Below are 15,263 nucleotides of genomic sequence, written 5' to 3'. Positions count from 1 at the left end.
TGCTCTGGACAATTCCTGACATGAACAGAAGTGGAAGCAGGGAGAACTGTGTCAGACTGGAAAGAAAAGACTACTTCCTGCTGGACAGACAGCAGCTGATAAGTATGGGAAGACTTGAGATTTTTAAATAGAAGTCATTTATGAATCTGTATAACTTTCAGTGTATTTGAGAACATTTTTGTTCCCGCTAGAGTACCTCTTTAAACAAATAGCATGCAATATATAGTTTTTGGGGAGGGGGATTTTATCCTGGATAGAATAGCATAGTCAGATCAGTCACACTATTCTTCCTGACAGAGACCAAAAGGATCACTTTTTTGGCCTCCATTGGGTAAATGGAGGCTTATGGATATGCATACATGCTGGGTCCTCTATCAGCGTACATGTTAAATGTATAATGAAAACACAATGCGAGTCTATTGCTACTGATGAATGAGCAATTGGGCACCAGTTTCCAGGAGACAAGCTACAATATTATAATGGTGGTCACACCACAAAACTTATAAACATTAAAGGGGTTATCCAGCGAAAATCTTTTTTGTTCATAACAACTGATATCAGAAAGTTATATAGATTTGTAATTTACTTCTATTAAAAAATCTCAAATAGCTGCTGTATGTCATGCAGGAAATGTTTTCTTTTCAGTCTGACACAGTGCTCTCTGCTGACATCTCTGGCCGAGACAGGAACTCTGTCTCGGTTTTCTGTGAATCCCCATAGAAAACCCCTCCTGCTTTGGACAGTTCCTATATCAGCCAGAGCACTGTGTCAGACTGAAAAGAATACACCATTTCCTGCAGGACATACAGCAGCTAATAAGTATGGAAAGACTTGAGATTTTTTAATAGAAGTAAATTACAAATCTATATAACTTTCTGACACCAGTTGATTTGAAAGAATAAGATTTTCGCTGGACAACCCCTTTAATGAAAGGGGTAGCACCTCAACCAATGAAAACTTAGACCTCAACCAATCAAAACCTAGATGTCAACCAATCAAACCTGAGGCCCTATTACATGGGCTGATCTTATACGTGCCAACAGCGAGCGGGTAATAGCGGGGGTATAAGGGGAGCTGCGGGAGGGGCTCCCCAGATGATCTTTAGATCATCGAGGAACCCATAGGAGATAGTAATAAGAGTGGCGGCAGCAGACCGTGGCTACTGTCCTACTTTTTTTCAACATGTTGAAAGACAAGGATCAATGCACGATATCGGCTGATCACTGCCTTTTAACAGGAGCTATTACACCAAGCGATTATCGTCCATAACAGCCGATAATCAGCCATAATACAGCCGATAATCACTTGGTGTAATAGGGCCTTGAAATATAGTACTATAAGTCAACCAATGAAAACTTAGACCTCAACCTCTCAAAACTTTAGACAGGTTTGTACGACTTGTCAAAAGTTTTCCTATATGACAGTAAGAATGTTATAACTAATATATCAATAATCACTAATAAATCACACTTGATATAGAGTTACGCAAGAATCAGATCACCCAATAAGAATTTACTGTTTTTATATCCTACAGGCAGATGGGACCATCTTGGCTATCGCTCTGCTTATCTTATTCCTCCTGCTGGTCCTGGCCCTGCTGTGGTGGTTCTGGCCCCTGTGCTGCACTGTGGTAAGTGTCAGATCTCACCGTCACATTATATTACAGGGACCCGGTGTGACCTTGTGTTGGCGGAATGAGCGTAACCTCAGTTGTTTTCCTGCATTCAGTGTTTTAATCCTGCCGGTCGCCTTTGTATAAATAGCCTTCATTGCGGTGGGGAATCATCAGTTTATTCTTCTCTACACATAACACATGCCCCATAAATCCGCTTTTATTACTGTTAGACAAGCTGGATACTTAAATATTATAGTCCGAGGATTAACTTATGTGGTGGGTGAACGTGAAATAGAGCAAGTATTTCTGGTCCCTTCTGCATTCTGCAGACAGTAAGTAAGCTGGTAGTAGTTACTGGACCATAGATCATGGAGTCTGTTCAAGGACCACTAATAACTTACTTAAAGGGGTGGTCAAATTAAGATGTCCCCTGTCCCCATACTCTACTAGTAGGTCCCATATTACTGCTACTGCACGTGGACGAAACATTTGCACATTCCGTGACTACACTCCGTGCTACAGACTGGATTCACAGACCTCTTGGTATCATGTATCATTATGATGCCAGGAACTCCAAAATAGTTGAAAGTTTGATTAAAATAGTTGCAACATTCTCAGCATTATAATTAAAGGAGTTATCCAGCGCTACAAAAACATGGCCACTTTTCCCCCTACCGTTGTCTCCAGTTCAGGTGCGGTTTGCAATTAAGCTCCATTTACTTCAATGGAACTGAGTTTCAAAACCCCACCCAAACTGGAGACAACAGTAGGGGGAAAGTGGCCATGTTTTTGTAGCGCTGGATAACCCCTTTAATATGATACCGGGAGGTCTGTGAAGCTTGTCCGCAGCACATGTTCTGTGCACGGACTGTATACACGGAATGAGTGAATGCAGCCTTGAAGGGGTACTCCAGAGAAAAAAAAAGAATAGTTTTTAATCAACTTATGTCAGAAAGTTATACAGATTTGTAAATGGCTTAGGTTTAAAATTTTTCAGTTTTCCAGTACTTATAAGCTGCTGTATGTCCTACAGGAAGTGGTGTATTCTTTCCAGTCTGACACAGTGCTCTCTGTTGCCAACTCTGTATGTCACAGGAACTGTCCAGAGCAGGAGAGGTTTTCTCTGGGGATTTGCTACTGAATTAGACAGTATCTGACATGGACAGAGGTGGCATCAGAGAGCACTGTGTCAGACTGGAAAGTATACACCACTTCCTGCAGGACATACAGCAGCTGATAAATACTGGAAGACTTGAGATTTTTAAATAGACGCAAATTACAAATCTATATAATATACTAACACCAGTTGAACTGAAAGAAAAAATAACTCACCAGAGTACTCCTTTAAGCAATGCTCTGCCAGTGCCTCTTCATAGATCTAGGGGCATGAAAGCTGCCTGTGCACCCTCACTGACATCAAGATTTCTGGCCTAGATTTCTACAATTCATGTATGCTGGAGATAAACATATATCTTTCCTAGGATAAGATAAAGAAAGTAATATAAAAGTAGACTAAATAGACCAGATGTTTGTTATCTGCTATCAGCTTCCTATGTAAAGCTCCAATGGAATCCCGGCAAGCAGAGATGTTAAAAACCATGGAGAATTTATATAGAAAGTATATGGAAAAACAGTCTCGCTTTTTATCAAGCAGAGAATAAGCTTTCTTTGCTGTCAGTGAGGCATAAAGCTTTGGGCCTCCTATGTTTCTCAATGAGCTGAGTGGAAGCAATGTGTTTGGCCGCTGGTTAATTACTCTAGTTTACAGCTGTACCGAGCAATAAAAATTCCTGGAAATCTGACATGTATAGAAAATCTGGACTAATGTACAGAAACAAAGCCAAATGCTGCACTCCAGTCTATAACTGCACGAAGAGTGATGAAAACCAGCCCTGTCTCGGGGGGGGGGTGTTCTGACTGTATGAGCGTACTTACCAGGGGCAACTGGAATCAGTGCTAATATTCTGTACTTCCTTATACTCCTTTTATTAGCTTTGTGAGCATACTGTAAATGTCACTGTAAAATGTTCACTTTGAAAACCTTTCTCCTTTATGACACTATACCCCCAAAATTGCTCTTCCCTAATTGTATCACTTAAAGGAGAAGTCCAGCAAAATTTTTTATGAAAGTACTGTATTGCCCCCCAAAAGTAATACAAATCCCCAATATACACTTATTACGGGAAATGCACATAAAGTGCTTTTTTTCCCTGCACTTACTACTGCATCAAGGTTTCACTTCCTGGATAACATGGGGATGTCACTTTCTGGATAACATGGGGATGTCACTTTCTGGATAACATGGGGATGTCACTTTCTGGATAACATGGTTTTGTCACTTCCTGGATAACATGGTGATGTCACTTCCTGGATAACATGGGGATGTCACTTCCTGGATAACATGGTGATGTCACAACCCGACTCCCAGAGCTGTGCGGGCTGTGGCTGCTGGAGAAGATGATGGCAGGGGGACACTGAGGGACACAGGGCACTGAAGGGACACTGAGCATCCCTCTGCCATCATCCTCTCCAGCAGCCACAGCCCGCACAGATCTGGGAGTCGGGCCGTGACATCACCATGTTATCCAGGAAGAGACATCACCATGTTATTCAGGAAGTGACATCACCATGTTATCCAGGAAGTGACATCACCATGTTATCCAGGAAGTGACATCACCATGTTATCCAGGAAGGGACATCACCGTGTTATCCAGGAAGTGACATTACCATGTTATCCAGGAAGTGAAGCCTTGATGCAGTTGTAAGTGCAGGGAAAAAAGCACTTTATAAGCATTTCCCGTAATAAGTGTATATTGGTGATTTGTATAACTTTTGGGGGGAAATACAATACTTTAATAAAGAATTTCACCGGACTTCTCCTTTAATATTTTATGCTATTAACAAAGAAATGAGAACTAAACGTCATATATTTTTATTTTAGATGATCAAAGCACCTCCCCCGCCACCAGAAGAAGACAGCGAGGTGAGAAATGTACTTTACTAGCATGACCTATACTAGAGCTTGTGAATTTTACATCTAATATGGGCCACGAAATGGATATGTGATATCCCAGGGGTAAAATGCAGGCATGCTCTGTCACAGATCAAAACATGTGACGTGACTGGGACCAGAAGTTACAGCCAGTCAGAGTTTCTGCAACATCTACCTTGAAAAGTTTTAAGAATTGCTCTGGGACTCTTGTGTAACTTCTCCCCCAGGAGTCAACTGTCTCTGACTCCTCTATCTTCTCCCTTCTTTTGTCCTCAGAAATATGGACTAGGATAAGGTTTATAGGGATATATCTCTGACTGATAAGCACCATGTAATTACTAGAATAAAAACCTACTATACTGGCCCCTTCCCTGAGGACAAATTTAACTCTATTCACCTACACTTAGGGCCGATTATCGTTTGAAAAATCGTTAGATCATTCAGATTTAAACGATAATCGTTCTGTGTAATAGCAGGCAACAGTTAAACGACCAACGATAGAATCTGGACCTATTTTCATCGTTGATCGTTCGAAAATTGTTCAAACATCGTTCAGTTTAATAACACGTCCTTTGGTAGTTCCCTGGTCTATCAGCCAGGAAAAGACAAGCGCAAGAAGGACCATAAGTAAAGATCGTCGTCCTGTGTAATAGGGTGAACAATTTAAGGTCGTTTGTCGTAGCGGTTGTTTGAGATCGTTTATCGTTAATTGCAAAAAAATGGTCCAATGTACTACTTTGCACTTTTGCATCTCCTGTTCCCAATTGTGGACATATGTTGGAGCCATTCATTTCTATGGTCCCAATCACGTGCCTGTAGATGTTATGGGTCCATGATGGGGCCGTGATCCACCAATGAATCAAACACACATATCATGTTCCAAGTCACCTGAGATCTGCATTTCTGGTCATTTTGATGAATACGTAAATACCTTTATAAAAAACTATAGATATTCAGATAAAGAAATGTATTAAAAGGAAGCATCTAACCTGCTGATATATCCCTATAGCACATGGGGTGCTGAGGATGAAGGTAATTTTCCTACCTTGATCCTTGGCGCTGTTTTTGTGAACTTTGTAGTTTATTAGATATGAAAATTTAGGTGGCTTGGTGCACAGGGTACAGGGCTACCACACCCTGCTTCTGCTTTGGCTGATCCAACCCTTCTAATGAATATTGGTGGCGGTTCGCTCACCACCGCACTCATCACCGCAGAGTGACGGATGAATATTCATCAGGAAGGATGAGCCGGACAGGGCGGATCTATAACTGAGGGTGGTCGTCCTGCCCCAATGCACCAAACCATCTAATTTCCATATATAATAAACTACAAAGTTTGCGAAAACGGCGCAAGGATCAATGTGAGAAACTTACCTTCATCCTCAGCACCCCGTGTGATATAGGGACATATCAGCAGGTTAGATGTCCCTAATAGCCATGTGAGGTAATATGAGCAATCTGCCATGTGTAGGCAGGCTTAATCTGCACCATACAGAAGCTTTAAGCCTACTAAGCTCTTTTAAAGTTTAATTCATGTTTTTCCTTTTTATGGTCTTCCTTAAAGTCTCGGAATGTAGTCTTAGCATTTCTTCCATATGGATTGCGAGTGGAAATATTTTAATGCGATTATTTTTATGGATGAGAGGTATAAAGCCAACCAGATGATGTTTTGCACCCTCGTGGTATGATGGGGCATTGGGTAAGGACATGACCTGGGATGACAGGATCCTCGGCATCTGGAGAACATGCTTGTTTGTGGTCCATACCTACAAAGGAAGAAAGGTTGCTGTGAGGACAAGGTTGATAAAAAGGAAAAGGAAATTGTTTTCAGAACCCATAGGGGGCATTAGTCATTATTCCGACCATTACATTGTATTTTCCAGGGTGTGCCTGCAAAAATGATGTTTTGTAAAGCAAAAACATATATATAACGTAGACTAAAATCTAATGCATCTTCACATGTAGGAAATAGATTGCATATGTATATAATATAATAAGCAATAAGCTTCACCCTATAAAGAGTTTTTTTCAATTCTGTACAATGAATATTCATTTGGTCCTATAAAAACAAAAAATTGGCCCGCAACCCAGCGGCATTGAATGTATTTATTTGGGTGGCACTTGGCATGATGGACTGCACGTCTACCTACATTTATATTAAAAATCATGAAGCTCAAGATGTTTCCCATTATACGATCACATGGTAATTTGTTTTAAAAGCTATATAAAGCCAACTCCTCTTTCTTTCATTTATATTAAACAATGCATGGGAATAGAAATGTTCAAATATAGGGTACATACTGTAACTTAAGATATATTGAGATGTAGTTGGCAATTGGAGACTTGTAAATAGTGTGCGCGACTTTGCTATGTTAGGACTGAAAAGTATGTTTTTGCTGGGTAAAATGTTATATGTTTTACTAAGTTGTGATTTCACAGCAAACTACAATTTTAGGCTATGTTCACACTACGTAAAAGTACGGCCGTTGTTGCCATCGGCAACAACGGCCGTACTTTTTGCGGAGCGCAACATAACCTTATCTGATATGGGTTCCCGGCCTGAGCGTATACACATCGTATACGCTCCGGCCGGGATCCCATACGGGGCCGCAAATAACTGACATGTCAGTATTCAGTGAATTCCGGAGCTATGTGCACTATGGGAAGCTCTGATGCGCCCGCATCAGAGCTCTGCAGCCGGACGGATCATCTGGCCGGTACTTAAGTACCGGCCGCGATGATCCAGGCAGAGACCAGCCGTTCCGTGACTGATATGTTGTGTGAACATAGACTTACATTGTATTTTTGTTAAGTCTTCAGCTGCAGATACTGAGCACTTAAGTAACATGCCGAAAGGGAATTCCAGTGTTATGGTCCATGCTTAGGCTGGGTTCACACTACGTTTTTGCAATCCATTTTTTTCATCCGTTTTTGCAAATTTTTGCTCAATAAAAGTCAAAACCATACTGCCTAATTGATAGTGATTAGTGATAATCTTCCCACAATGGGAAAATGAACATTTCCTCCATGAGCAGAACTCTCTCTCCGCTCTCTACAGGAACGGCACTGTTAACAAATAAGGGGGTGAGCTATTGACCCAAGATCATGCAAAGGGTATGAAAGAGAAAGCAAGCACCCAAAAATCATCACCATGTGGGGCCCCAGTTTAAACTTTGCTATGGAGTCCTCTATTTTCTATGTATTTCAGAGTCTGAGGTATGTAGAAGAAAGCTAAAGGTCATAAAAAGCTTTGTAAAGCTATGTTCACACGTTGTAAGAGACAGGCTGCTCCGTGGCCCGGCCGGGTCACAGAACGGCCGGTCTCAGAAAAGATCATTCCAGAGGGTACTGCAGTACCGGCTGCATGATCTTTAGCGTCCCTGAGTTCTGATACGAGCACATCTGTGCGTGCCCGCATCAGAACTCCCCACTGAACACAAAAGAGCGTGCGGCCGGAGCCACACGCACCATTGTGTGAACTGACAGGGTTTTCTGCAGCCGCTTTTTAGTGAATAGCGGATGCAGAAAACTGACCATGTGCATACACTCCGGCCGGGATTCCCTCAGCCTGCAGCACTATGTAAGTACCGCAGAACTTACATAGTGTGAATATAGCCTAATAAAGCATAACATTTTATTTATTTACTTATGTTTTTTCATATATAGATTTTATGTCTATTTTTCATTTTTTCAAATCCTGTGAGTAGTTCACCTTAGGTCAATGATGATACATCAAGCAATGAAAAAAATACAAAGAAATTTTATTATGCCCATAAAGCAGTACCCTATGTTCCTTGTTGAGGTCAGATCTCAAAACCCGTAAACACGTGCCGTCACTGGATTGCTGTTTGCGGGACTTTGTTTTCTTGTTTACCCTTTGTACTCTTTGAAGTTATTTGAGCCTTTCTGTGGAATAAGCACAGCTTGTCAGCTGTGGTCTTGTAAATGCATTTACTTAAAGAAAACGTTCTTGTCGCTGTGTTTTATCTAAATGTAATGCTGAGATGTCCCCTTTGTGATATACTGCGTACGCTTGTAAGCCTTAGGTGATGTTTACAGCGGAGGATTTGTTCGTAGCACTTTTGTGGTATATGTTCGCCATGTACACTTTGAAATGCTCTTGGCATATATGTCAAACTTTTTCCTAGGTTATAATTAGCAAAACATATGTCATATGGGTTTGTTTTCACTGTAGCGTAAAACGAGCTGTGATATTCATTACCAAGGGAAGAAAAGTATCAAACCTATTTTTTTTTTTTCAAATGGGCCACTATATGATTCCATACAGCCCTAGGCTATGTTCACACTGCGTACGAGTCCGGCCGCATTTCGTACGCCATCGTACATGTGCGGCTGAAACTACGGCCGTGGGAAAAATAGACATGCGGCCTGATGCGTACAAACCGCGAACATACGCCCGTAGTAGAGTTATGCTTCCCTAGCTTGTTTCGAAGCGATCTGAGGCAGGTCATTTACTTAGAAATCTTCGCCCAGCCCCGCAAACCACACAGAACCTTTTGGATCGAAAAATCAAGTTCAATTTGGCTGGAAATCCACGGCTGTCAGTTTCAACATTTCCGTCCTCAAACAATGGTCTTGTTCATTTTTCACGGCGCCGTATACGATCCGGCCGTAAGCTCATACGTAGTGTGCACTGTGCGGCCGTATATTGTATACTTTCAAGCGAACGCATTAACTTCAAAACTACGTGCGTATATTCGCGGTTCGCACTACGGCCAGAAACATACGCAGTGTGAACATAGCCCTATACTGTATCTCAGGGCTATAGGTCTGGCACCTAAATTGGACCTTTTTTGAGACTCCTACCGGGAGATTTATCAAACATGGTGTAAAGTGAAACTGGTTCAGTTGCCCCTAGCAACCAATCAGATTCCACCTTTCATTCCTCACAGACTCTTTGGAAAATGAAAAGTGGGATCTGATTGGTTGCTAGGGGCAACTGAGCCAGTTTCACTTTACACCATGTTTGATAAATCTCCCCCATATTGTATATACCCGTTATGCACTACAAATATGGCGGGAACAGAGTAAAACGCTAGCCATACACATTAAGGCTATGTTCACACTACGTAAAACTACAGCCGTAGTTCTCACCGCAGAACTACGGCCGTATTTTTGAGGGGTGGAACATAGCCTTATTTTCAATGCCATCCCGGCTGGAGCGTACACACATCATATACGCTCCGGCCGGGATACCATGCGGCGCTGGAAAAAACTGACATGTCCTGTCAGTTCACTCAGTGAAGCAAGTGGATCCGGCCACTGTGGGCTACGGGCAGCTCTGATGCGCGCGCGCGCTGTTTTTGATCTATCAATACCATCTATCATCTATCTACCATTTATAATCTATCTACCATCCATCAGTACCATTTATTATCTATCTATACACCATCCATCATTTATCATCTATCTACTATCCATTATCTATCATGTATTAGTACTATCTATTATCTATCTACCATTTATCATCCATCAATACCCTCTCTCATCTATATACCATCCATCAGTACCATCTATCATTTATCTACCATTTATCATCTATCAATACACTATCCATTATCTATCATCTATCTGCCATTTATCATCCGGGGGTGTTTTAGGACCTTAATAAACAAACTATACTTACCTATCTTCATGCTCTAACTTCTCCCGGGTTCTGTTGACAGCCGCTGGCCTCCTGCACCTTCTCCAGCTGCAATATCAAGTACCTGTATGACCCATTACCCTCTCAGCTCAGCTGGCTGAGCAGGCAATTGATCAGCTGGGTCATGACATTGCAGCTGGAGAAGCTGGGTACATAACGTTCCTGGATTTCAGCAAAAATGAAAGCCAGCGGCCATCAGCAGGACTCCGGAGCGGCACTACGGAGGCACGGGAATGGGTGAGTATACGTTGTTTATTACGTTTTTTTTTTTTTTTTTTACTTTCATGGAACTTCTCTAACTTTGTCTCATATAAGAATGGCCATGGAGATTGTCTGAGCACCATGGATCCCTCTGAGACACCAAGCAAACCCTTTACTCTTTTACTTTCAGATGAATAGACTAGTAAAAGCTACTGCATGTTAGTGGCTGATATGTTGTCATTGGACATGTGCATAGGATGGTCACGTTGAGTCCATTCCCTTTAATGCCCTGTTACTAGATATAGTTTGTAGACTTATGTTACAGATCAGAAAATGGTAGAAAGCTGATGATACTCTGTAATAGTTTTCAACTGAGGATGAACATCTTCTAAAGAGCCATGAAATCCTTGAACGGCCCAGCAGTATGTGACCTCTATGTACGACCATGCCAGTAAACAAACATAGGAATAGTTGTGCGCACGGGATGTGCTGTCTTTCCTCTCTTTAATAGTAACTAAAAATATATTTTGTTTCTCTGTAAGCTTGTGGCTGCCTGAACTCATTATAGTCTATAGCTGGCGGCGGATCTGATGCGCTTTATCATTAGCGCAGATGTTTTAATTAGAAACCAATGCTGAATAAGCAGAATTTATTCCAGATTGACTCATGGATTTCCCCTTTCAGCTCAAGCACGAAGCATGAACAGGCAGGCAGAAGTAGGTCAACCAGCATCCAATACATAAAAATATAAGGAAAAGATCTTGGAGATATTGTTTATGCTTCTATCCAGAAGTAACAGCGCCTTATGTTACTATATCGATGCACATGACTTGCTATGAGGAATCCCCTATAGAAATAGAAGTAAATTATAACTCTATATAACTTTCTGACACCAGTTGATTTAAAAGAAAAAGATTTTCGCTGGACAATCCCTTTAAGGTTTCAGTAGTACTATGTACAGTAGTATGTTGAGCTATGTGTCTTGTTTTCAGTTCAGAACCAGTCAAAAAAAATTCTGTTATACCTGAGACTTCATTTTCTTTAAGACATTCCCTAATTGTGTAAAGTTCACTGCTTTTCTGTGATCACTGAGGCATACTTTCTTCTAATATTCCTCCATAAGCCAGGATTGGCTATAATATCTCTTGATCCTTGACCATTTAAAGGAGAAGTCCGGCGAAAATTATTTTTTTATATGTTATTACTTATGGAAAGTTATACAATTTTCTAATGTACATTAATTATGGGAAATGCTCATATACTGCTATTTCCCTTAATTTAGTGTATCAGGAAGTGTTAGAATTATCTCTGAAGCAGTGACGTCACGACCAACGGTGTAATTCCTATGGAGTGTCCAGCAGGGGCCGCTCTATATATATAGAAGTCAATGAGTACCATTGACTTCTATATATAGTGCGCCCCTGCTGGACACTCCATAGGAATTACAGTGTATGTAATGTAATGTAATGCACTGTACTTTTGTGACTTTATGAATACATTTATGGAATACTTTGGGGAGCAAGTGTCCTTGCTCCCCAAAGTATCCCATAAATGTATTCAATGAATACATTTGCAGGGCACCGAGCAGGGAGGGAGAGAAGTGCCATCTACCTCCCCCTCCCTGCTCGGTGCTGGGAACATATACAAAGTACTACTGCCCCATTATCTGCAGATAATGGGGGAGTAGTACCTGTGCTATCCCTATCACCGCCCGCGCCGCCGCTCACACAGGGGCTGCTATTCATCGCGCCGCTGATTCCCCGCCGCCCGCGCCGCTCCTAACTACCCGCCCGCTCGCTCGCCCGCCCCGTTCCTGGCCGCCGCTCTCTGCTCATGCCGGCCGCGTCAGCCCACCCCCACCCCGGCCAGGAGCACGGCGCTTCCTGGTGTCCCCGGCCGGGGTGGGGGCGGTCTGACGCGGCCGGCATGAGCAGAGAGCGGCGGCCAGGAACGGGGCGGGTAGTTAGGAGCGGCGCGGGCGGCGGGGAATCAGCAGCGCGATCGTAAGTTTGATGCCGGGAGGAGGAGGGGGAGCGGCGGGGGGCATGAATAGCAGCCCTTGTGTGAGCGGCGGCGGCGCGGGCGGTGATAGGGATAGCAAAAGGTACTACTCCCCCATTATCTGCAGATAATGGGGGAGTAGTACTTTGTATATGTTCCCAGCACCGAGCAAGGGGGGGGAGGTAGATGGCACCTCTCTCCCTCCCTGCTCGGTGCCCTGCAAATGTATTCATTGAATACATTTATGGGATACTTTGAGGAGCAAGGACACTTGCTCCCCAAAGTATTCCATAAATGTATTCATAAAGTCACAACAGTACAGTGCATTACATTACATTACATACACTGTAATTCCTATGGAGTGTCCAGCAGGGGCGCACTATATATAGAAGTCAATGGTACTCATTGACTTCTATATATAGAGCGCCCCCTGCTGGACACTCCATAGGAATTACACCGTTGGTCGTGACGTCACTGCTTCAGAGATAATTCTAACACTTCCTGATACACTAAATTAAGGGAAATTGCAGTATATGAGCATTTCCCATAATTAATGTACATTAGAAAATTGTATAACTTTCCATAAGTAATAACATATAAAAAAATAATTTTCGCCGGACTTGTCCTTTAATTTTAAGTCTGGCCTGTATCCTGTCAAAAATCACAGCCAATGTAATATTGTAATTGGAATGGACTGATCTTTCCAGGAGGTTTCTGGGGTGTTGTACAGTAGTTTACACATTCATGTATTCTATTCTTCTATCCATGAACTGTTTTATTCCACCTTCTTTGGCTGCTGCAGTATTTCTGTTTTGATGCTATCACAACCTATTTGGCAGTAAGGCCTGGTTTGGTTTTACCAATTACCTGGTTTCACTTTACAAAAACAGCAGTGCTTCAGGGGAAGAACTCAATGCAATATATTGTGCGAAATACAGCTACCACTGCTGCTATCATGCGTAAATGTTCATTGTCGTTTCAAACAACTTCCCTCCTAACACATTTGTGCCTCACTTCTTTACCAAAAATGGCTCCTCACCCCAGAGAAACAGCTCTAAAGTCTTCATTTATAGGTATCTAACTTCTCTCCCTGTTGTCATTGGAAATCTGTCTCTAAGAACAGCTAGATCAGGACAAAGTACAGGAAGTGTGGGTATGGATTAGTATGTGCTATGTACAGGAAAGAGCGTAGGAAAACCTGGTTTGTGTACCTGCAAGCCTGTCTACTAAAGATGATCCACATTGTTCCTCAAAAGTAAATCATGTTTTTTTTTTTCATCTCTGAACAACTAAAACCCTCACAGCAGATGTTCCTAGTGTAACCCCCCCCCCCCAGCTTTTTAGCAATAACAACAGTAGCCATTCAGTGCTTAGTGCAACCATGTTTGTGCTGTGACTGTCGCTACTCTTTCTTCCTTTCCTTTCTGATCACTTTGCAAACCGAGTGCATCAGTTTCTCAAGCACTTTATCATTGTATAGCAGAGAGGAGTATGTACTTTGATTGGGCATGAAAGTAAGAGAAGTTAAAAGGGTATTGTGGTGCTACACATTTATTCACTAAATAACACACTTCTGGGGATGGGGGGAACACGGGGAAGGGGGCCATTCACTTAAATAACACACATTTCAAAGTTCTATAACTTTGTAATGTGTGTTATTTAGTGAATAAATACTAAATAATACCCCTTTAAGCTCTATGTCAGTGTTAACAGCCCAGCTCTGAGCCCAGACCTGAAATATAGAGATGAGGCTATATACCATGATGAGCCTGGGTCAAATAGACCATTACATTCCCTCCTGTATATGTTTGACTAGTTTCTTCGCTTTTTCAATGGTTCTGTCACAGATTCCACTAAAAATAAGACTATTTTGTGAAATGCTAGGCATCATCTCAGGTACCTAGAGGTTACTAAAGTCCATTGGGTGCCATTGGTATCCTTTCAAAGTAATTGTTTTCTATTATAGACAAAAGTCTTACTATATGTTATATAGCTGTTAAAGTAGGCAAGAAATGTGATTATATAATCCAATCATTTATTTTTCAATGGAGATTTGCAGAGTCACATATTACCATAATAGAGTTGTATATATTTCCAGAGACGAGCTGTCCTGAAGCCAGATCCCACTATCAGAAGTATAATTTTCACAGTGTTGGTTGGCTTGCTGGAGGAGCCGCATAGACACCCAGATCCCACATGTGGACACGTTCATTTCTTGACTTCATTGCTTTCCAAAACCAAGATTTCCACATCTAATGTTACCCTTACAGACAGTATGTAACCAAAAGCTGGTAACATTTGAGGAATTATGTAACAGGGTTTCAGAGTGGTAACTTCCATATAATGGTATATGCCCTATAATAACTATATAACTACCCCATGATTCACATATAAGCTAAATAATTTTCGGCAAAGTTAAGGTATGACCTAAAAGTAATAAGTGTATCATAGTGTATAAGAATTAACTTATTTAGAGACTGATCAATTCCAATAATAATACATACTTTGGACAGTCCCATTTTTGGATCATAGCTAGGACCAACAGCAGTTAGTTCTTATAGAAAAAAAACAATCAGCAAGTGTTTAAAAGGGTATTCTCATAAAGGAACAAGGGTATCCAAGCCCCCTATAGCCCTGTTGTGGCTGATAGAGGGGGGGTCAGAGGGCCAAAAACAGCTGAGCCAACTGTTCTAAGGAATTGCAGCAACTCCCAGAGTTATGAAGGCAAGATAGCTTAATAAATCTAGGCCATAATTTTATTCTAACCAGGCTAAAGCTGCCTAAAGTAT

General features: G+C 41.7%; 1 protein-coding gene across 1 annotated transcript in view; it reads left to right on the top strand.

The window, feature by feature from the left end:
• Positions 1 to 15,263, top strand: part of ANTXR1 (ANTXR cell adhesion molecule 1) — a 121,537-nt gene that overhangs the window by 59,184 nt on the left and 47,090 nt on the right. Inside the window, exons 13-14 of the mRNA XM_069943121.1 lie at positions 1,535 to 1,630; positions 4,557 to 4,598. Coding sequence (XP_069799222.1) covers positions 1,535 to 1,630; positions 4,557 to 4,598 — 138 coding nt within the window. The remainder of the gene's footprint in view (positions 1 to 1,534; positions 1,631 to 4,556; positions 4,599 to 15,263) is intronic.

This window comes from Dendropsophus ebraccatus, chromosome 1 (genome assembly GCF_027789765.1).
Source record: "Dendropsophus ebraccatus isolate aDenEbr1 chromosome 1, aDenEbr1.pat, whole genome shotgun sequence".
Lineage (NCBI taxonomy): Eukaryota > Metazoa > Chordata > Amphibia > Anura > Hylidae > Dendropsophus > Dendropsophus ebraccatus.
This window is presented reverse-complemented; position numbering and strand designations above follow the sequence as displayed.